Source organism: Prosopis cineraria, unplaced genomic scaffold (assembly GCF_029017545.1).
Source record: "Prosopis cineraria cultivar Desert tree isolate PC_DT_omini unplaced genomic scaffold, ASM2901754v1 PC30, whole genome shotgun sequence".
NCBI lineage: Eukaryota > Viridiplantae > Streptophyta > Magnoliopsida > Fabales > Fabaceae > Prosopis > Prosopis cineraria.
In genome coordinates, this window is record NW_026555361.1 from 58,567 (window position 1) to 82,725 (window position 24,159).

Here is a 24,159-nt window from a genome sequence, read left to right on the forward strand (position 1 = left end):
ATCATAATTTAATCTTTATATTTTTCATTTGGTGATAGCTCAATACTGAACTTTGAATCAATGTAACTCAGTCATTATATTCTTAATCATTTAAAATATTAACACTATATTTAAAAAAATAAAATTATAAATATTAAAGTAATTTAAAAGTTTTAGTCTTTTTTTTTTGGGGGATTCATTGACTCCCCATCAAAGACAAACAAGAGAGGTCAACGCCCCAGCGAGTAACAAAACCAGACAAAAGAAAGCCAACAAATAAAACTAAACAATCAAATAAACAAGAGACGAAGCATAAAACCCCGTTGAAGTTACAGGATAGAAACGTTTCGTCTAACCACGTTTCTAGTTACAGTACAGGTTATCCCAAGGCTTCTCCATCGCGATGGGCGGATACTTCCAGAAAATTACTGTCCAATTAAAATATTTTAAAATTTAAAGACTAATATTTTAGAATAGAGTTAAACCCAGTGACCTCATTTTTATTTTGCTAAACTTATGGGGGTCTTTCATTTATTTTCAAAACCTGCACTTTAATCCAATTGTTAATATTGTTAAGAATTTTCTGCTAAAGATTCTAAAATACTTGATTTTTTATTTATAATTATATTGAAAATTTTAAAATTATTAATTTACCCTTATAATTTAATTTCCTACTCTCTCTCCTAATTTTAAAAATTTTGAATAATTAAGTACATCAATATTTAAATAAATAACCTAAATTTTTTTTGTTAAAATTAATAAATTTTAAGAAAATGAATATGAATCATGCTGAAAATTTTATTATATTAAATCTTTATTTTATTTATAACCAAAAAAAATCTTTGATCCATTAATTTTTTAATTACTTTTTCAATAAACATGTTTACAGAACAAAAAAATTAAATATAATTTAAAAAGTAAAAAATATATGTTAATTTTGTTTGGTAATATGATTAATTTTTAGATAATATTTATATTTAAATTGGGGTATTTTGATGCAATACATGTCACTCAATGGTCAATTAACATTGGGTAGATGAAAATGAAATATTAAAAATAGATGAGATGTTTGTGTTTTATAACTATTGATACTAGGGGTTGTTCATATAAATTTCAAAAATAGAATGGAGGTATATCTAATTAAGGAAAAATAGAGAGGTGGCCAGAGTATTTTACCTTTTAAATTACTAAAATTCTTAATCTTTATTTATATTATTACAAACATCAAAATTTTTAAAAGTTAATTTCTATAATTTTATTTTTTAAAATATAAGGACTAATATTTTAAATAACTAAAACTATAAGGAATGAAAGTTTAGAGACTGAGTTATGATTGAATTAAAACTATAAAGATCAAATAATTAATTTTTCTTTCAATTTATTATTATTATTATTTCAAATACTACAATAACTTAACAGTAACTATTTCATTACACCATTTTTTAATTTAAGTTCATAAAAATAATACCCACACACACCTTTTTCATGTTTATTTTATTCTATCTCTGATAAAATGGGTCTCCTCATTTCAATGCATAAATTGGAATCATGGGTTTCGACGAGCCGATCCTTTTGCTCAATTTGTGGGGTTAAAGAGAAGAGGTAGTTGGAACATAACCTCCATACCTTTTGTTTTAGTTTTTATTTGTTTATCTTTTTATAAACTTTGGTGGGGGGACGCTCTCAATTAGGTTTCGATGAAATTAGTTTAAACCAAGTATTAAATTTAGATTTTTTTTGTTTGAGGGGAAAAAAACTAGATTTTGTACATAAACATGAGGAAAATTTCTCATCTTTCGTACCTAACTAATAAATCATAAATAATAATTCCAATAATTGCGTTGGTTTGACAATCCAAACCAATATGCTTCCTTATCTTCCAAATTTGACCTTTTCCCCAACCCCCAGTTTTCAAATTGGTCTTTGTGGATTGCAATCTAACAAGGCCTAACAATTTTTTGGATGGAATAAGATATCAATTCAAATAAGAATTTGAATTTTCTTTAAATTTAAATTTAAATTTAAATAATTAAAATGTAAAAAAGGTTAGATAACATGAACTATGTGAATTTAATTTAAACGATTTAAATTTATCATTAAAATAGCATCATTATTAGTTAATAAAGGTTGGTCCAGTCAGTTAAAATTTGATCCATAATTTTCAAGGTTATGTGTTCAAATTCTTCTACTAGTGTGTGAAGAATCTTGCTAATGAGCGATATGCAAATACCTCTATAAGCACTTTTTAAATTTTAATGTAAACTCCAATAATAATAGTCTTCGAACTCAACTCACATAAACATTTTTTATATAAAATAATATCACTATTGTTTTAACATAGCAGAGTACCATCCTCATTAAAAAGAATTTAACCATAATGATGTTGGTTAAGAAGGAGGGACTAGATAACCCTTCAGTTTACAGATGGCTAAAAAATAAGTTGGCATAAAGACCCTATCAACAAGACAACAACTCTCAAATTTGATTTCGTAATATTATATACCAAATATTATTTTTTTAAAAATATATTTGACCAAAATAGAACATTTAAAAATATTTGATCAAATCCAATTCACAAAGTCATCCATGCATGACACTCTTGACATTTTATATTAGCTCAAGATGGATGGGATAAATGGGTAAAAAGAGAAAATTTGGTGAGCCACCCTTGGCCTTTTCTCATGTTACCTAATCATTGGAGGTTGTGTAGGACCCACCACTAAAATCCCAAGTCAAAAGCAGTCATCTTCATCCCAAGTTCTGGAACCATATTCTAAGCCTCCCACCATACCATTACTGTATACATAAGGGGGTTTGGTACATTTTCATATTTGGAGGCTATTTCACCAAGTCAGCAAAAGATCTTACCACTATTCTATAATATTAATTAATTTTTCACATTAACATGGCATATTTAAAAGAATGGGTAATTTTATATTCCTAAACTCTTACCCCTTCAAACACTTTTAATTTTCTTTGCTTTTATTGTTTGAAACAGTAAAGGAAGGAACCACTCAATCCCTTTCTACTCCCTTGTAGTGTTTCAAACGAAGACCAAATCTCTCTTGTGAGAGTACTAGATTACTCCCACAACCATTAAGGTCATTTCATGTGGTGGAATAAATCAAGGTAGTGTAAAATTAAATTAATCGTTCAATCAATTAAGATATTAATTTAAAAGTTAATTATAAAAACGGTGGTCGATTCATGATTAATTTAGTTATGAATAAAATAGTTTATTAAACTAGTTAAAATACTAGTTCAATGATTTAATAATTTAACTATTTGGATTGAATCAAATTTCAGTACTATGAAATAAATAGATAAAATTGGACAGATTTTTTTTAATGTTCATGGGATTAAGGTTAAGAATTTGAATTTATAAATAAAAAATTATCTTGAATTAAGCTTGATTATAGTTGAATTTAATATAATATTATTGGATATAATATAATTGTGTAAGAAAAATTAAGAAAACATTTATAAATTACCCCTGAAGGAGGTATGCACATAAAAAGCCTACACTAAAATTCATATTTAAAGGATGATTAATTTCACGTTCCTAAACTTTTACCTCTTCAAACTTTTTTCATGTTTTTTTAACCTTTTCAATTTTGTTTGAAACAGTGAACGAAGGAACCACCTAATCCCTTGCCACCCGTTGTACTGTTTCAAACGAAGACCAGACCTTTCTGGTTAAAGTACTATATTACCCTTGTAGCCATTGGTTTTTTTGAAGTGAAAGAGCGAGTTGGACTGGGTTCATTAATGTCATGGTAAATCTCGCAACTCACAAGAATTTTAAAAATATTGAAAAATCAATCATCTATAAGACATCAACATCAGAATTTTCTCACATTCATATGAACGGCACCTTTTTCACATAACTGACCTTTGATGAGAATGTTGGGATTCATTTCTATTTTCAGGGTGTTTTTGGAAATTGCGGATTTTGAGGACGAGTGAGCAGTAAGACCCGAAAACAATAATAAACTCATTCTCCTATTGAAACTGTCAGAAAATATAGGCACCGCGCGCTCTCGCTCTCTCCCTCTCTCTCTAATCCCAATAGCACAAGAAAAATCCAAAAAATCGAAACTTGGAATAATCCCAGATCAGAAAAGGGACAATCTTTGCAGATTCGGTTTCAAAAAACCAAATATTTCGGCCGTCCTCTGGTCTGCGATCTTCTTCTTCTTCTCTCCTCAGCTTTCATGGCTTCTTCCTCCAATGTGAAACCATGGCTTTGTTTAAGCTTTCTCTTCGTTCTTCACACTTCTCTGCTCGCACCAATCTGTAATTCCCAGCCTCAGAACATCGAAACCTTCTTTCCATCTCAAACTCAACCCCCAGCTTCTGAACCGAGCATTTCTCTACCACCGCCGGTTGTTCCGCCGTCATCAGAAGTACAGCCTGCACCGACGCCGGCGTCGGCGGAAACAACCAGAAGTTCATCATCGAAGGGTAAGGTAGGGAGGGCTGTGGCTATTACTGCAGCAAGCACTCTGGTTGTTTCTGCGTTAGCGTTCTTCTTTGTCAGATGGTGTTTAAAGAAAAGACGTAGAGAAGAGAGACGTGTGAGCTCTGCTTCAGAACCTGGGGATGGAAATGCAAATGGAAGAGATGTGACTCAGACGAACACGTTTGAGCGAATTGAAGGGAATGTGAAGGGATTGATTGTTGATGAGAATGGTTTGGATGTGATTTATTGGAAGAAGCTTGAAGGGAGAAATACCTCCAAGAAGGGATTACAGAAGGAGGTTCGAAGCATAGCTAAAGAACAAGATCAAGAACAAGAAGTAGAACAAGTAGAGATAGAAACAGAAACAGAAACAGAAGATGGGTATGGAGGACATCATCGCCGGAAAAAATCTGAGCCTGTTCAAGAAATTCCTCTGCTTCGTGGTAAGTCTTCGGCTTCGGAGAAAAATTTATTATCAGAAGGTGAACATGGGTTGAATCGGAGCTGGAGGAGAAACTTGTCTCGAAAAATAGCTCCTCCGCCTGCGGCGCCGGCGTCAGCGGTGGCGACTGTTTCACCACCGTTACCACCACCACCGGCCGCTTATTTTTCTGCTGTTTCAAAAGCGACGCCGCCGCCTCCACCGCATTCTGCGGCTGCTTCTTCTGCTTCACCACCATTACTACCACCACCTTCTGCTTACTTTTCTGCTGTGAACAAAACGAAAAGCACTGAAACAAAACCACCTCCACCTCCACCTCCACCTCCTCCGGCAATTCCGGATAAAAAGGGTCCGGCACCGCCTCCCCCTCCTCCGCCGGTGCCGGCTAAAAAGAGTCCAGCACCACCACCTGCTCCGCCCGTGGCCGGAAGTTTGAGGTCATCTTCAAAACCACCGCCTACCCCAGTTGAAAAGCCTTCGGGAGAAAGCGATGATAAGAAAGTGAAACTTAAACCTCTGCATTGGGATAAGGTTACCGCTAATGCTGATCATTCCATGGTTTGGGACAAGTTGGATCGTGGCTCCTTCAGGTAATAACAACAATAATAATCAAAATCCTAGTTTTAAAATCAGTGAGAGTAAATTCTGATATATTTGTCCATTAATGCTTCATTCAGGGTTGATCAAGATCTTATGGAAGCTCTATTTGGGTATGTGGCTACAAACAAAAGAACACCAAAAGGGCAAAGCAATTCATCTAGTCCAAGCAAGGAGGTCTCTGCACAATCAAGCACAACTTTCATCCTTGATTCAAGAAAATCCCAGAACTTTGCTATTGTTTTGAGATCTCTAGCTGTGTCGCGACGAGAAATTCTTGATGCCCTTGATGAAGGTCAAGGCCTTAATTCAGATACAATTGAGAAGCTTGTTAGAGTTGCTCCAACCCAAGAAGAGCAATCTGATATCCTTGATTACAGGGGAGACCCAGCAAGACTTGCTGTTGCAGAATCTTTCCTCTATGACATCCTCAGAGCTGTTCCTTCAGCTTTCAAGCGCTTGAATGCTATGCTTTTCAGGTCGAACTATGACACAGAGTTAATGGAGATCAAGGAGTCTCTGAGCACTCTTGAATTGGGCTGCAAGGAGCTTCGAACTCGAGGTCTCTTTGTGAAGCTTCTTGAAGCAGTTCTTAAAGCCGGAAACCGTATGAATGCTGGTACTTCAAGAGGCAATGCTCAAGCTTTCAACTTGTCTTCTTTGAGGAAGCTCTCTGATGTCAAAAGCACAGATGGGAAAACCACATTGCTTCACTTTGTGGTCAAAGAAGTAGTCCGGTCTGAGGGAAAACGCTGCGTTTTTAACCGTGATCACAGCCTGAGTCGCAGCGGAAGTAGGAAAATAAACAGCAAAGGAGACACTGAGAACTCTGTTTCAGAAGAACAAAGAGAAGTGGAATACCTAAGGCTAGGATTACCATTTGTTGGAGGAATCAGTACAGAGTTTTCCAATGTGAAGAAAGCAGCCCTTGTAGATTACAATAGTTTAGTTGCTTCAATCTCATCCCTCTCAACTCGGATAGCTGAAATCAAACAACTTGTTTCCGAGTGTGGGAATGGTAAAGGAGGGAGCTTTGTGAGGGAAATGAACCATTTTCTGAGAAATGCTGAGGAGGAATTGAGATCAGTGAGAGATGAGCAGACAAGGGTAATGCAGATTGTGAAGAAAACAACAGAGTATTATCAAGGAGGAGCTTCAAAAGATAAAGCAGAGAATCTTCTGGAAATATTTGTCATCGTCAAGGATTTTCTGGGAATGGTAGATCAGGCCTGCATCGACATCGCTCGTAACATGCAGAAGAGGAAGACAACAAAAACAAATTCTGGGTAAATATCATATGCAGAGGCACTATGTATGTGTATATACAGAAGAATTATCAGTTTTGCCGATTGGAATACATTATTTCATTCAAAGCCATGGGAGGTTCCATGTTTTGCTCACAAGACACGGATGTAAATAATCTCGTACTCGAGACAATTTGATTGGTCCCAAACTACGTGGAGATGACAACCATCGGGACAGCCTGTGTCTGGAAAATTCAGGAACTCAAACCATCATTTTGACGTTACCCATCTCACTCATTCTTTAGTTTATTTCTACGTTAATGTTGTATTCCATTGACATTAACGAGAATTTGCATAGCTTCTTGTGATTTTCTGTTACAGTATCTCTGATAATTCTTTTGATTTGTAATTTTAGATTAATGAGAATTTGTATTTATTCACTAAAGATAACATGTCATCAGAGCTGCTCCCCATATTGCAAAATATACCAGCAACAGTACTGCTTCGCTGCATAGCAACTCAGAAAATTGTCCAATTATGGTTAATAACATATCAGAAACCATACTAATCAACCATAGAAAGGATGAGGAAGAAGGAAAATGATGCAACCCTGCACATGAAGTATGCGAATTGTATATTACAGACTTCATATTCTGTTATTTTCTAATTGGTACATTGCAATTGCAAAAGAGGCGAAGAAATTTATTATCGGTAAATTATGCAGGATTCCTACTCCTCACATTATCCAGTAAACTCCACAATATACATTTCTCATTATTGTACAAATTTAAATACAAATTATAAATGACTGCTTTCATTCTCAATCAAAGGTCTGAGTTATTGCCGTTAACATTTCCTCTGAACATAATATATCTACCTGTCCACTGATGTACTTCATCTCATTTTTGTTTCTCTATTTCTTCACCCTTTTAAAAGGGCTACTGATGAAGCGTCTCAGAATTAACATCCCCCTGCACAAGAACACGAAAGAATTAAGAAGAAATTTTTTGAGATTTAAAATATTGAAAGGATAAACCTACATCAATGCATTCCTGCTTTTCTCTCACTTTTCTTCCTTCATTTTGCTCGCAAATAATCACGTATATAATAATTATTGATAAAGTTGTTTAAAGCTTCTGCTTGTCTGTTAGCAACTTTACATGCAATGGGCTCTAAAATTCTTTAGTACCATTAATACAAACATTTCAGAGTTCAGAGTTCATTTTGATCGAACAGAGAGTATGCCTTGTAACGAAAAAATGATCTGCCAATCAAGAGGAATAATTTACTAGCAGCCAAATCCAACGCCTTGAAGTTTTTGCATTGTTACTTAATTTAAGAAGGGGCCATTATTTGGATGACTAGATAGACAATAGTAAGGCGCTACAATTTTAGAAATGACTTACAATGAATTCAAAGTAAACATTTATCATTAGTGTGGCCCACTAATCACCATCACCTCTGCTCATCTGCCAGAATACCTCATACGGCAGTACAAAACAGAAGTTTTCCAAGGACGATTAAATGAGTCCAAATCATCATAATCAATGGGAAAAATAAAGAGCGATGAACGTTCCAGCTACGCTTCATTATGTAGGAAAAGATCTGCTGTATTTAATCCTCAACCTACTCGTTAACATGGTAGATATCAAATATTCAGACGTATGATACTTGCCTTTTCTGAGCGGCTTTTTGATACTTTTTGAACCCGGTAAAAAGCTGGCAAAGGTGTTGCCTTGAAATTGCGTTTTACTTTCTTGTTCTCTGCCTCCCTTTGCTCCTGTATTCAGAAATGAGGGTCAGAGTCGCACTTTCTGCATATGAGATGGATAATTGATAGCAGTAGCCAGCTGACTACATCTAAGATGAACTATAAATCCATAAAGCCACGCCTAAGAGATGGAATGGACAAGAAATATCAGTAATTTGTTGGAGCAAAATTATGATACAGAATAGCATACCTTCAATTTTGATTGAAGCCGTACTCTTTCTGCCTCTGTTGTATTAGATTTTTCCTCTATTTTCTTTGGAAACTGATTTGAAAAGTGAAGAGATGGGTCAGAAGAAATAAACAAGACTTCCAAAATGAAAATAGAGGCATTAATATCATCACATACACTTAATTGCACAGACAAGCAGGACTTGTGCATACCTCTTTTCCTTTCTCTGCTCTCATGTCATTTTTTAAGCTTCCAAAAGCTCGGACAGCATTTCCACTTATTTTATTGATACTATCAACCTTGGTTGGCCTATTTAGCATTTATGAACAATTTCAGTAGGTCAGCAAACACAAATTTACAGAGATCACTCTGTGCTAGCATCAAAACAGAACTTAAGAGATGCTTTTATGATTTTATATTAATTTTTTTCCTGGCGAAGGGAGGAAGGGGAGAGGTGGAGGTAATCAACAGCCTCTCTATCAAGCACAGGCACCTATTAGCTCCTACAGACAATTTATTTTCTATAATCATTTCATAATTTTTTCATTTTATCTAGGTAAACAATACAAATTAAATTTAACAGTATAAGGTTATAGGCTGCCGGAAAAAGTGGACTCCAAACAAGAGGTCAAGTTGGAAAAAGTAGTCTTGTACTACAGGTGTAAAAGTAAAACAGAAGTTCCACATTCAATATGATACAAATAGTTAAAAAAAAAAAAAAACGGTGGGCAAAAGTTGGTCAATGATAGTATTGAACAAATGAACAGCTTTTAGGTTGGATAGTGATTGGGCACTGCACAGGAGTAAATTGGATCGAATTTGCCATAACATGATGGGGCTTTGACATTACTATAATATGACTCATAATGCTCTTCCAGCCTCCATTTCCCAAATAAAGAAAAATAATCAAGGTCACAAAAGATACTTGTAGGGAAATAAGCGTATAAATTTTATGCTGGAACCCAACATATTTATGTGTGATTGATTAAAATTCTTCTAAGGAAAACCACAATGCAATGCCATCATATATTGGTACAGTCTTAAAAATGTAAATGATTGTCAAAAATACGAAATATGTTGAGATGTGTTGATAGTATGAAAATGACAAAGATGCAATTTATCAAAAGAAACTAAACTGAAGGAACTAAAATCGCATATTAATAATAAGAAAGCCTCAAAAGATTACCGTCCATTTTCTTTTCGCATAGACTTTTGAATCCTTGGCTCTGTTGCCCTAGAAGGAATCTGCCCAAGAATTTTGCAAGGAACATTAAGAAATGAATGAGTTTTTCCGCTGGTAATTTTTTTTTTTTTCAAAAAAAAAGAGATGTAAGAGTACACCATAACCTTATGATAAAAATTACCTGCTTTTTTACCAAGGATCTTTCTTCACCGGAAGTTTTAGGCAGGTTGATGCTCTGGAATGTTTTGAATGTTCGTTTAACTATTTCCTTATCCCCCATTTTCTCCATGATAGATGATTTCCTCATTGATGAAAGAGAGGCCGGATCAGGTTCACTTGTACCCAAGCTAAGGGACATGTGCAAAGATTTATTAGCAATTCTTTTGTTTTCTCCAGTGGATGTAGTCCCCCTCCCAGACAAAGAGACACAATTTCCCTTCCTAGTTGAGGCAAATGCTGGTGTTTTGGTTGGAGTTGTTGTGGATCTTAAACTTCTAGGTGTGGAAACCTGAGCTGCCTTAGATGAAGGCAGCACTGGTTTCTTCTTTGTCTTTGCTGCATTACTATTCCTATCTCCAGCGGTAGCCTGTCCTAGCTAAACAGTGAGAAACAAGGAACAGGGTATCCAAATTACCAAAGTTATTACATCATATAAACTGAGATTTAACAAGTCAAATTTTTCAATAAAACAAATATAATGAAGTTTCTATGACATCAAACACACCTTTGAGTCCTTTGAATGTTCCATTTTTACATGTTTTGCTTCGACTTCTGAAGCCTTTACCATCTCCTCGTCCAATTTGAGAGAGCTTTCCTTTAAGTCTTCAGCTCCATTGGTAGGACTTTCTTCTTCAGATTTCTCTACCTGGGAACTGTCTAATATGCATTCCAACTGCTCACTCTCTCCGTAGACAGATGAGACTTGATGATCTCCAGAGACTGCAGAATCCTCCTCCAAAGAATCAACGACAGTCCGGCTGATCTCACCAAAAGAATGGGTCTCTTGCTTGACCCCTTCGATGGAATTTTCATTGTTGGATGCATCAAATTCCGTATCAGCCCTACAAATGCCACTCTGATCTTCACCGTTTTCATCTTCTGGTCTCAAAGGATCTATGTCTGATTGCTTCTCTTGACTCAGCAATTCAGCTTTCCGAGCAGCAATCTTCTTATAATGAGCTTCGAAGTAAGCTTTCTTCTGGGCTACTGATCCAGGTGTGGCACACTTCTCAACTTCTTCCAAGTACTTATTTGGTGAGAAAGTCGACCATTTTTCCCAGGACAGCGAATCGTTCTCAAATCTACCAAACGAAACAGACAATTGCAAACCAGGACTGGAAGCCGCCGTCTCTCCCATCTGCCAACATAGCACAGAAAAACGAAAACCGTAACCATAATTGCAGGCAACACCACAGAGGACAACTCACAATAGCACCAAAAAGCACAGGATTTGAAGAATAATAAATTGGTAATCCCTTAAGAGATAGACATATAATTTTAGGGGAACGATAATTCCAAAAAAAACCCAAAAAAAAAAAAAAGAATCCATCAGTGATCTTAAACAATCTTAGTGACAAATGGATTTACCTTATTTTCACATGCTGAAGAATCTACAACGAAATCACACATGGAAGTTCAATTTCCGTTCAATTACCACTCAGCTAGAACCGTAAGACACAGAAATAATGCACGGCAAGGCCTGTAAACTAGCGATGAGGAAACGAAAACAATCAATCAATCCTGGGAATCTCACAGAAAAGAGAAATGTAAGAATACTCACAATGGAGACAAAAAGAAGGCTCTAAAAAATTACAGCAAATGATGAGTAAAGTGATTGCAAGACATGTGCATGTGCCGTGACAGTGAGCAGTACTGCTCGCTCACTGATTCCTTTAACTTCAAATTCTACACAACCTTTCCACGGTAAAGACATTCTTTGTCCACTAGCGGTGCACTTCTGGAAAAGTCCTAAACCCAATCATCAAGACAAAGCAAACATTCCACAAAGCGTGAGCAAAGTGCAACCTCAGGGGTCAAAAACTTGAAACCCACAGATCACCTTGATTGTATTCCCAAAGACGATTAACTTTTTTAATGACATTAAGCACTGGGCCACCCAAAAGGTCGAATGTATAATTGCGATAGAATAACCTGCACCAGATAAATCAAGCAAAAAGTTAAAATGGAAAATAAAAAAAAACGATCCAGCACAGAATTTACCAATGGTGAATGAATAGAACGATGAAATCGCGACCAAACTTGAGTAATACTATAGATTTGGTGGACGACAGACTTGCTATCCCCCACAATGGTGATGATTGATTGATTCGATCCAGATAACTGTGAAATGGAAGGCAAATTGAAGGAAGGCCCACTTTGGAAGAAAAAAGATGCAGCGTGAAAGGTACGAGTGAGATAAATTTCCCAGAGGAGCTTGGACAGTGGACCCATGTGGGACCCTGTTGAATTAGCTTAACTGGAGCCATATCTGAATATTATTGGCCAAGTATACTGACAGAACGGAGATGAACGGGGACATGTAAAACGACTTGGCATCATCCTCGGGGCACTTTAAACGATGCCGTTTGTCAGGGTGATCCAATATGGGCTCAAGCCCAATGTATCAATATGTTGAAAAGTCATGCACTATAAACCATGCAACAAATCAGTATCATTAATATATAAACATACTTTTTCATCCAAAAAAAAATATTAACATACTTTATCAAAAAAATAAATATATTAACATATGAGGCTAACATATAACAAATATATAAACATACATAAGAAATTTTGTTATTTATAATTATAAATAATAAAATTAAACAAGCAAAGATTGATCCAATCAATAAAAATTTTACTCTAGATTTAATTTTGAGTAGTGTAAATCAACCCGTTAACCTATCAATTTTTTAAAATATCAAATATAAAATAATATCCATAAACAATACATCATTATATTTTTTTGGGCAAATACACCAACATATTAAAATAATAATCTAAAAGAAAGTTTGAAAAAAAAAAACACAAGTTACATGATTATTGATTCCAAATTTTTACCCCATCTTTGACAATCTCTAACCCTCTATCTCATAGATGCAGTTTGTAATTCAGGCAAGGCGAACTTATTAAAAATGACTTCAAATATTTAAAGTTAAATATTATTTTACTTTTTTTATCTAGCTTCAATTTTTATCTTTAAAAAATTAAAATTTATCAAACAAAATAACACTACAATCCACATTTTTTCTATCTTATTAACATGAGACCAAGTATTGAAGGAGTAAAAATGAAAGCATATGAAGTAACCTCTTCTGTTTAGTTTTTCTTAATATTTTCAAAAAATATTCAAAACAAACATTATTAGAATATTAAAACTTTACTCCCTCCATTTTTATTTGTACAAGAAAAAAAATTGTATCACACAATTTAAGAAAATTAAGTTAACTATATTAATTATGTCAAAAAATAAAAGAATTAGACTATAATACCCTTTATTAATTGTATTAATTAAGCCTTCATTAATTGTCTGTTATATCTATAAATGATAAAATTATGAGAGGTAATTTAAAAAATTTACAATAAATGTCTATTGAAAAATGTGATTTTGCTTATATAAAAAAAATTAAAAATGATAGTTTCTTTTATATATAGAAACAAAGGGAGTATTTAGGAGTGCAAATTGAGAGTCTTGGAGAGGTTTGTGAGTGCTAAGTAAGAGCTAAAGAAAATTTTATAAATTATAAATCTAATCCTAAATTTTTTTGAGTTTATTCAAACTAGTTTGTTTAGCTTTGACTTAAATTACCAACTTTACTCAAAGACACATACGCCTTCATCTTCATGTTGCATAATGCAAAACCATCCGTCTCCCACATTGATTACCATATTCTTTTGGATAAGTCAGCTTACTAGCTAAAAAAAATCTCATAACCAAAAAACATGGACTAAATTTTTGAAAATTTGATAGTATAATCGATTTATATTGATATATAAGGATTTTATCATTAATATACAAGGAGTTTATTATTAAAAATTTAAAATTTTACAAGGGGTTTCTTATTGATATATAATGATATATCATTAACAAATGTAATAAATTAGCCACAATGTAAAATTTAATAAATATTGAACTGTTTTTTTTTTTTTTTGCTTCTATAACATGAATTATGTTTACAAAAGCCCCTATTCCTTATTGATTTTTAATCATTAGAAACGAAATAATGAATTTGTTTACATTGCAACGTAGAATATATGGGAGAGATGAAGAATTGAAGATTCTATATGTGAAACTATTCCTACAAAACAATATTCAAATATTATCAAAATTTTAGACATTAGAATGATTCAATGCATTTAAATTTTTTGTGCTTCTTTCAAGGACAATATTTTTTTTAAAAAAATAAAGGGTATATATATAATTTAGACCTTAAACTATAGGTTTACAAGCAATTTGATCCCTAAACTTATATTTTATATATTCTGAATCTTAAACAATTAAACTTGGAACAATTTCACCATCATTAAATTAAAAGAAATGTCCATAACTTTTTTTTAAAAAATAGGGCTTGATGTTCAATTTTCTTCAAAGGAGAATGGAAAAGAAAGGGAGAGTGAAATTTAAAAAAAATTGTACATCAAGCTCCCTTTTTTTTCTAAAAAAAAAAGTAACGAATGTTTCTTTTAATTTAATGGTAGAAGTGAAATTATTTTAAATTTAATTATTTAAGATTTAAAATATACTAAATACAAGTTTAGAGTCCAAATCACTTCTAAACTTATAGCTTAGAATTCAAATTGTAAATTAATCCAAAAATAAATAATGGCTTATACATGTTCGGTCATTTAACTTACCTAATATATTATGTTTTGATTTTCATCAAGTCCCCAGTCTAAGATGGGTTAAATAAACTCACATATTTAACCTAGAACCCACGGTGGTTTATCCCATCTAATTTGTCTAATTGAAATCATTAATGCTCTGATTGATTAAAACTATATATGAAATAATATATTATGGAGAGGGGTAGAGACTAGGGAGGGAGGAATTTAGTTAGTTCTTCTATTTAAATAAGTACTCCTTTTACTACTTTATACTCCATCCGTTTAAAAATATAATACACTTTTTAAGGGGTTAAATGTTTAAAAATGTAAGGCATTTTTAATCTTTTGAAGTGTAATTATTACTTTTTTTTCAAAAGTGCCGTTATTGATAATAATTTTATATTTATTGTAGGGTGTTTAATAGAAGTAAATATAAAAAGATAGAATTAGTTTGAAAGTAGGTAATTACTTTATCAAAAAGTAAAATTCGATTAAAAATACTTTATATTTTTAAACAGGGGGAGTATAAAGTAAAATTTAATCAATTTCATGTTTATTTAAAAATATTAGTTATCTTTAGAATTGTAAAAAAAAAAAGAATATGTAACTTTTTAAATTTACCTTTATTTACAATTAATAATCATAATAAATTACTGTTACCAATTCAAACCATGCATGATAAAAAAAAATAAGGATAAAATTAGGAGAAAATACATGATTTGACAAAATAAAGAAGCTATAGAGCCACAAATAATTATGGACTTCGAGAAACTAACCCCATAAACATGCTTCTCTCATACTTATCAAAAGTCACTTTCAAGTTAAATGAAACATGAACATCATCAACTTGAGTGGCTTCTTCCGATTTGATCACATTTCTCTAAAGCTTGCCTTGTGTCTTTCTCATTCCATACTCTTAAGCTACTCAATATCCATACCCCACATAGAAGAAAAGCTTCACATTTGTTTCATACCATTTTTCTCACCATCCACCAACTTCTCTTCCCCTATAAATATACAAAACTTCTATTCACACAACTTAAAACCTATGACATACATCCATTGTCTTGTTTTCTTATATAACACCTTAAAAATGAGAAGAAATTTTCAATCTCTTAAATTATTCCTTTTCTCATTGTATCTCTTACTAGGTCTATCCAAACCCGACCCTGACCCCCTTCAAGACTATTGCATTGCAGATACAAAAAAGCCCCAAGCCCTTTATCTCAATGGAGCTCCATGCATTGACCCAGAACTAGCCACTTCATCTCATTTTGCCACATCCTCTTTGTCCAAGCCTGGGAACACAAGCACTAGCCAATTCGGGTTTAATGTCATCCTCACCAACATTGCTAATCTTCCTGGGCTTAACACCTTAGGCCTGACCTTGGCTCGAGTTGACTTAGCAGCCAATGGAATCGTGCCACCTCACTCCCATCCACGAGCCTCGGAAGTGACCACTTGCCTCCAAGGCACACTCCTCGTGGGCTTTATTGACACATCAAATCGGGTTTTCACACAAAATCTAAAGGCTGGTGAGTCTTTTGTGTTTCCCAAGGGTTTGATTCATTTTCTATACAATGTTGATCCTAGAAAGCCTGCACTAGCTGTTTCTGGGCTTAATAGTCAAAACCCAGGTGCCCAAATAGCATCAATTGCTACGTTTGCCAGTAAACCAGGGGTTCCTGATGAAGTGTTGGAAAAGGCTTTCCAGATAAGTCGACGAGAAGTGGAAACAATCCGTGAAAAACTTGCGGGCTAATTAATTAAAAATATAATATTGTATCTGATTTATGTCTTATGATAATGCCCAAATACTATTATGTTTGTATTATTGATCCTAGCAGTTGCGTGACTTGGGATCCAAATGAGAAGGTTTGGAATGTGATGGTTTATTGGCTTTATATTTGAAAAAAAATGGAAAGAGACATTTTAACGGTTATTTGTTTAATTAAACTATTAATGGCTTAATCCCATTCATATACTAAGGTCCCGTGAAGGAGTTCAGTATGTATGTTTGTCTTTTCCCCCCACTTGAATCGACATGTAACAAATCTTAAACAATTGATTAATTAATTAATTGGTTCAATTTTACTGCGAAATATTAAAATAGTTAAATTTAAATACATAATTAGATAATCAATTTTATTTTGACTGCTTCACGATACACCCAAAGTGAACTGCATCCAAGTTAATTGCATGCAATTCATTTAGGTTGAATTACTCATAAATCTATTAATTAATTAAGTTAAAGTCCCAATTTGTAGTGAACGGATTCTCATCACAATTATACATGACTAATAAAAAAGATAATTATGCTATTCATTACCTAATTAATCAAAATGATTCATACACACCCCCTCGGATCTTAAATATAAGGCAAATTTAATCAATTTCATACTTATGAAAAAATGATAATTATATCCTTAAAATTGTTAAAAACTATGTAACTTTGCAATTTTATTATTTTTTGTAATTAATAATCATAATAAATTATTGTCTAGAAATTCAAACTATAATAAATAAACAAAGAATAAAATTAAAAGAAAAAAATTATTACTCTTTCAAATACTCCTTCATTTAAAAATCTAAGACATTTTTTGAGGAGTTGGATGTTCAAAAATATAAAAAATTTTTAATTTTTCGAGATGTAATCATTATTTTTTTTTTCAAAAGTGCCCTATTAATAATGATTTTATATTTATTATAAGGTGTTTGATAAGAGTAAATATAAAAAGATAGGGTTAATTGAAAAGTAGATAAATACTTTATTGAAATAAAATTTAATTAAAAATATTATATATTTTTAAATGGAGGGAATATTAAAATGGAAAGGAGTAAAGTGAGAATAATAATTTGAGCCTCTTGTGACCATTCTCACTCCTATGTTTGTTATGAGATAGGCTGTTTCTCTCTCATTAGCTCTCATTTTTAATCAATGCATTATTGGGTCATTTATTAATTTGAGTTTTTGAATCTCTCAATTATTATGATTATTAATTTGTGATAACAAATCAGGCTTTCATACTATATTATTAAATTTGATGACTGTACTTAATACATAAATTTAATCGTTGAAATTCAAATTAGTAATTCTAAATTCATATTTCACTTAAGATAAATAAATAAATAAATTTATCAAATTGATAATATAAATTTTAAACAATTTAAATAGTTTAGACATTTATAATCATCTAATCCAAATTTCATTATATAAAATATGAACTCAATTTCGTAAGCAAATAAAAGAAATTGGATTTGGATTGGCTTTTATAACGGCTAGGGGCTGGGGAAGTCAACTTTGGTAAACCAGGAGAGGTAGCCATGAATGACTTCTTATTGTACAGCTGTCCCACGTTTGCAGCACATTGGTCCAGCGGCTAACACGTCTTTACTTTTTTTTTTTTTTTTAATTCCTCAAGAGTTCTTTTCTAGGCATATTCGTGGACAACATAAACAAGAAAAATGCGTCACAATGACAATTGAAAATAAAATTTCATATAGAAAGTCATTGAATATTCCTTCCCTTGAAATGCTGATAAAATGAATTGAAATGCTAATTATCTCATTGACTTGAGCTAACTTTATAAAAAATAATAATTATGAAAATAGATTGTCTAGGGTCATTAAAGCTATGTACATGAGGTTCATATCTGGTAATTATATTTTGGGATCCTCTATTTTTAGTTGTTATTTTCTTAGGTTAAATGATAAATTAATCCTAAAATTATAGTACCAAGTGCCCAAGTGCGTCTAGAATCCTAAACTTATTTTTTATATAATATTTTTATTCAATTTTTACAAACAATGCAATGTGACTCTAACCTTATTATTAAAAGTTAACTTTAACTTATAATTAATGGACATGATAAAAAAAGACTTAAAAAATTACAAAAAATAAAAAAAAATTAATTATAAAGACCTAAAAAATTACAGGAAATAATCAAGTAAATTTTATTTATCTTTTTTGGATAATTTTGAGGTTATTTTCTATCATTTCTAACCAATTAATGGTTAAACTTAACTTTTATTAATGATAAGAATCATCTTGCACTCTTTTCAAAAGTTGAATTGAAATATTATATTAAAAATAAATTTAAAATCTTATATGTTTCTGAACTTATACTTTAATAGCTAATTTGCTCTTTTACCTTATTTTATTTTACTAAATTGTCAACAAATTTTGCGACATTTAATTATGCTATATGGGAATTATGTATAATTTATCTTTGTGTTTCAAATAAACAATATATAGATGAAAAAATCTACATTGGACTAATTGGTTCAATTAGAAAAATCAATAAACGGATACATAATTAATCTATTATTAAAAGGAAAAATTAGGAACTAGTTTAAACCAATGTAAGATCAATTGAATCGGCTTAGATATTTAATTTGATTTAATATTCGGTTCAATTTTTTTATTATAATTCAATTATATTGAAGTGAGAAAGAGAATTGTAGGTCAAGATTACTAATTAAAAAGAAGATAAAGCTTTACGCGTAGAACATAGCCATTGATAAAAGCTCAATTTATGTGGGGTCCAACAAAACCACATGAGGGAGATGTTCCTCTAACCTAAAGGGAAAGTCCTGGAAGTAACCTTCAATCTTCTTCATCCCCACCAGCGTTGCCACGTGGCAGTGTATATATTCTTTCCTTCGTCCTTTTCCACTTTAATTTAATCCTATCTTCCCTTGGAATCACAGAGAACCCATGAATTATATCACAACTCAATCATACTCTCCATCGGTGCCAACCAAACTCTCTTTTTTATTGTATTTTTAGTGTTGTATTAAAATTCAATTCAATTTCATTGATTCAATTAATAAATCATTAAATTAATGACCTGTCTGCTTTTATAAAATATTTTGTTCAGTGTGAATATAATTCAACTACAATTTTAATTATTACTTAATTATTCAATCACTTCATTGACTTATTTAATAACAAATCTTTTTATTTTTTTAAAAAAAATACAACCATTAGTCCTTATATTTTTAGGATATTTAAGTATTCATCTTTATATTTTTTTTCATTACTTCAAATCAAGTTTCATATGTACACTATATTAGTTCATAAATTTTTAAATATAACCCTAAGAACTTAGAGAAAATTAGTTCAATGGCTCTCATAAATTATGGATGGGATTATTAAATATTTTAAAATATGATTCATTCATAAAATTAATTAGATGTATTTTTCTTTTGTATTCTCAGAATAAATTTATAATTAAAATAGAATATATTTGATTTAACCAATCTTTAGCTGATTAGGTCTTTTATTTTTATCATCAAAAATCATATTATGTGTGCTCCCTCTCAAATTTATCATCTCTGAATATTTTTTTATTATATTTTTTGATCTAATTTTTTTAGATTATCATATTCATCTCTCGTACAGTGCTTTTCTTCATCAAAATTTTTGATCTAATTTTTCTGAATCACCGTCTTCATCGCAGAGCTTTTTCTCTCTCTCCCTCTCTGTTCTTCCCAGATATTACAAAGAGGATATTAGACATTGAAAAGGAAATTTTATTACTAATCTGTGATATTATATGACTGTATATTAATGATAAACAAATTGATAAGTTTTCACTCATGTAGCTTATATATTAGTGATATATAATAGTATATCACTAATATACTATCGTAGATCAACATAACCAGACAATCAAACATAAACTTGTTTATAATTGATATATAATCATATATTAATGATGTATTATCGTAGATCAGTAACACAAAAAAATATAATTATTTTCCCAAAACATATCAAACAAAATCTTAAAAAATCTTTGCTTGAACTCTGGCTTTTGTAACAGAGTTTAATCAGACTTTCTCACCTTGGATCTACAGCTTTAGTGTGGCTTTATGTAGAAGTTGCAGTTTTGGACTTCCTCACCTCGCATTTGTGATTTTTCAACCTGAATTTGTAGCTTCCAGTCTACCTCGCCTCGCCTCGTGTTCTTACGGTCTCCTAGTTGAATCTCTAACTCGTTTATCCATTAGTGTGAGATGTTTCGTTGCCTATTGTCAGTTTCTTCATCGTCGTAATCGAGAATGCAGTGTCATCTCTACGTCTTCGAGTGGGTGAAAATGAAACCAGTGTGAAAAAGGAGAACCAGGGTATTGTGATATTTAAGGGTGATTTTATCTTTTGTATTAAAGGTAAATTAAAAATGGCCATTATTTTAATTTAAAAAAAAGTGAGTTATTAATTTTATTTAATCATATAATGTTGGCTAAATTTGCTAAAGCCTCAAGAACTTAACACTATCACTTTTTATTTTGGCTTGTTAAAATTATATTGTATTGTATAAAAATAAACACTATGTAAAAAATAAGTAGAACATTAAATTATAATTCTTAAACAAGAAACGGATGACCAACGGTGACAGAAAAACAAAAAAATTAATGGTTATTTTTCTTATACAATATACATCTAATCATAATTTAACCAGCTCAACAATAAAATTGATAATGTCATTTACTCCTTCATTAAAAAATATAAAATATTTTTAATTGAATCTTACCTCGCAATAAAGTAATTATCTACTTTTAAATTAACTTAATTTTTTTATATTTATCCCTATTAAACACCTTATAATAAATAAAAAATTATTTATCAATAGAGATACTTAAAAAAAATGATTACATCTTAAAAAGTTAAAAATATCTTATATTTTTTAATATTTAATTTTTTAAAAAATATTTTATATTTTTAGAGGGAGGGGTATATATATCAACAAATTTAACTCTGTTAACAACACTAACGTTGAAAATATAGAAACTATAATTAAAACGCGCTAACACTACAAGCAGCAACAATTATATTATCCCTTGATTTTTTGTCGATTGAGGATTCCCTAGAAAGATAAATTCAAACTAGATTGAAATGATTTGGTAAAAAAAAAAACTAGATTGAAATGAAAGAATGCAGCAACTCTGTTATTATAATTACTACTATTATTCTCCACTTTGTTTCGTAGATGCAATGATCAATGGTCCCATAACAAACAACTTAATCCCACCTCTGTAGAAAAATTCAGATTGTAACAAGAACTCCATCCCCAGAAGAAGAAGAAGAATTGGAAATTTAATACATGAAAATTACACGAAAGAATCTAAACAAAAAATGAAATATAAACCCACTCTCCTCTTCTCTCCCTTCAATCTCTCCTGAAATGTGTTCTAATCCATCTCTGTACACAGCTAATCAAAGAATAATAATCTGGACAGTAACTGTAAACAAATTATCTATCAAAGAATCATAACAAATCATTCGAATACCCAACCAGAATCGAAGAAAACAAGCCCCATTGTTGATCCTTTCCACTGTTCTGAGGCTTGAACAGATCATAAGGCTCCCAGAGACTATCCAGAGGACAAGGCTGCTTGGCATCGAGCCTCGCCCATGGCTTCCCTTTCCCACTCCAATGCAAGAGACTCACAGGACCAGAATGAAGCGACCTGCAAGTTCCCTTCACGTTATCTCCACCTAGACCGTGTTGATTCCACCTATGATCAATAGCCTCAACGTTTCCTGCAAAAACCAGCAAGAATGGCGGAAGCGAACCCAGATCGTAAATCCTCTTCGTCTTCTGCAACTCCATCCACGTCTCGATCCTCCTCCTGTAATTCCCCTCTCTCCATTTCCCCAAATCCATCACCATCACGCCCGTGTTGAAATAGCAAGGGCTTCTCGACGCGAAGACCCGAGAAAGAACCGGCTCCGACCAGAACGTGTCGGTGAAGTACTTGGTGAAGTTGGCGTGGCAGTATTCCGGCGCTCCGAGAACTCGATTCCCGGTGAGATTTACGTTCCAGAGCTTCTCAATGTCGTCGACGACGATCACGTCGGAGTCCAGGTAGATGACCCGGTCAACGCAGGGGTCAAGGATATCGCCGAGGTAGTTCCTCGCGTAGTTCAGAGGGTTCTCTAGGGCTTCGCGAATGGAGGATGAGATGAGGTTGATGACGGTGTCTTCCCTGAAGATGTAGACCTTGAAGTTGAGGGAAGGGAAAGTGGATCGGACGATTCGGGTCAGGACCCGTGGACTGGCCGGGTCAAACTCCGCCGCGATGAAGTGGAAGAACACATTTTCGGGGCACGAGGAGTGTTTGAGGACGGAATGAACGGCGGCGATGGAGCCCCGAAGATAACCCGAATCCAAAGTCATAGCTATGTGAACCAGAGACCGATCACAAGACAAAACTGAACCCTTATTTGACGAAACCGGGCACCGGGCTCCATTTCTGTAATCCGGAGCTTCGGCGAATTGAAACAAGCCATCGAACTCCAACCGATCTCCGACAGCAACCCTCGTCGGTAACGACCGAATCCCGAGACAGAGGAGAGGGAATAAGGGGAGTAGCAGCGAAACGACGAGGCTTAACCGGAGAGAAAGCATTCTTTCAGATTCGTTATCCTTGAAAGAGAAAAGAAGTGCGAGATATTGAAGCAAATGAGTACAGAGGAAAGAAACAGAGAGAGTTCTTGAAGTTGGAGCTGACAAAGAAGGTGAAATCGGGTTTACATCTGGCATGAAACGAAATGGGTATGACCAGAGAAAAGCCAGATTGCTCTGATAATATGCTTGACCTTCAATGGCTTCTTCTTCTTCTTCTTCTTCTACCTCTGCGCGTTCTGCAAGAGAGACACGGTTTCGCTATCGGAGAGACAGAAGAAAGAAGAAGGCCAAGGGCCAAAAGGGAAGGGGTAAGGGGGGAAGGAAGGAACAGAGGAAAAGAGAAATTTATTGATGTACTTATACAAGATTCGTTTTACTGTCTCTGTCCATGACTCCCTATTTATTTATTTCTCTTTTATTTCATTTATATTTATTTTATGCCACCCATCATTGGACTCTTCAATATTAGTGTTTTATTTTTTTTTTCCCTCGGCGTCAGTGATAAGAAGAATAATAGTGTAATTTATCTCGGATTTATTGTTAGTGATAAGAAGAAAATAATGTACTCCTCCCAAAATATAATATACTCTCTCCATTAAAAAATAAAAAATATTTTTAATTAAATTTTATTTTAAATAAAAATAGTTACTTATTTTTTAATTAATTATATCTTTTTATATTTATCTCTATTTGATAGGGTGTTTCACCTTAAAAAAAATATAAAGTGATATATTCAATAGGGATACTTAAAAAAAAAAGTAATGAGTATACCTTAAAAAATTAAAAATATTTCATATTTTTTAACATCAAATTTCTTTAAAAATGTCTTATATTTTTAAATGGAGGGAGTAAAACATATTCTAAAAATCTTGCTTTGTATAATATACAAAGTATTTGGTACTCTTTATAATTATTTTTGCAATCTACCCTGTATTGTAATTAGCATCCATCCGTCCTCTTTTTTTATTTTTTTATAGAAATTTTTTAAGAAAAATAACAATAAAATTCTTCAAATTATATAAATGATAATCTGTTCTCTTAAAATACTATAATTTTATTAAAGTGACTAGAGAC

General features: G+C 32.6%; 4 protein-coding genes across 15 annotated transcripts; 2 read left to right on the top strand and 2 right to left on the bottom strand.

Moving 5' to 3' along the window:
• Positions 1–3,962: 3,962 nt before the first annotated feature.
• Positions 3,963–7,181, top strand: LOC129294973 (formin-like protein 8). The gene is made up of 2 exons (XM_054933460.1): positions 3,963–5,473; positions 5,561–7,181. The coding sequence occupies exons 1-2, from the start codon at positions 4,194–4,196 to the stop codon at positions 6,768–6,770; spliced, it is 2,490 nt and encodes an 829-aa protein (XP_054789435.1). The 5' UTR covers positions 3,963–4,193; the 3' UTR covers positions 6,771–7,181.
• Positions 7,182–7,405: 224 nt separating this feature from the next.
• LOC129294972 (protein WVD2-like 7) lies at positions 7,406–12,217 on the bottom strand. Of its 12 annotated transcripts, none has more exons than XM_054933450.1 (11): positions 12,068–12,217; positions 11,907–11,998; positions 11,661–11,815; positions 11,435–11,553; positions 10,572–11,204; positions 10,029–10,442; positions 9,851–9,909; positions 8,877–8,973; positions 8,686–8,757; positions 8,400–8,504; positions 7,406–7,695 (listed from the first exon to the last, which is right to left on the bottom strand). In XM_054933450.1, the coding sequence occupies exons 4-11, from the start codon at positions 11,474–11,476 to the stop codon at positions 7,663–7,665; spliced, it is 1,455 nt and encodes a 484-aa protein (XP_054789425.1). In that variant the 5' UTR covers positions 11,477–11,553; positions 11,661–11,815; positions 11,907–11,998; positions 12,068–12,217; the 3' UTR covers positions 7,406–7,662. The 12 variants fall into 12 exon arrangements, with proteins under 12 accessions (XP_054789425.1, XP_054789428.1, XP_054789430.1 ...); XM_054933453.1 differs by having other exon boundaries at positions 12,107–12,215; XM_054933455.1 differs by having other exon boundaries at positions 12,118–12,136.
• A 3,512-nt stretch (positions 12,218–15,729) lies between these two features.
• LOC129294976 (germin-like protein subfamily 1 member 1) lies at positions 15,730–16,505 on the top strand. The gene has a single exon (XM_054933464.1). It carries the CDS (start codon positions 15,765–15,767, stop codon positions 16,431–16,433), a length of 669 nt encoding a protein of 222 aa, XP_054789439.1. The 5' UTR covers positions 15,730–15,764; the 3' UTR covers positions 16,434–16,505.
• Positions 16,506–21,595: 5,090 nt separating this feature from the next.
• LOC129294974 (probable galacturonosyltransferase-like 9) lies at positions 21,596–23,424 on the bottom strand. Its single transcript, XM_054933461.1, has one exon. It carries the CDS (start codon positions 23,218–23,220, stop codon positions 21,943–21,945), a length of 1,278 nt encoding a protein of 425 aa, XP_054789436.1. The 5' UTR covers positions 23,221–23,424; the 3' UTR covers positions 21,596–21,942.
• Positions 23,425–24,159: the final 735 nt, after the last annotated feature.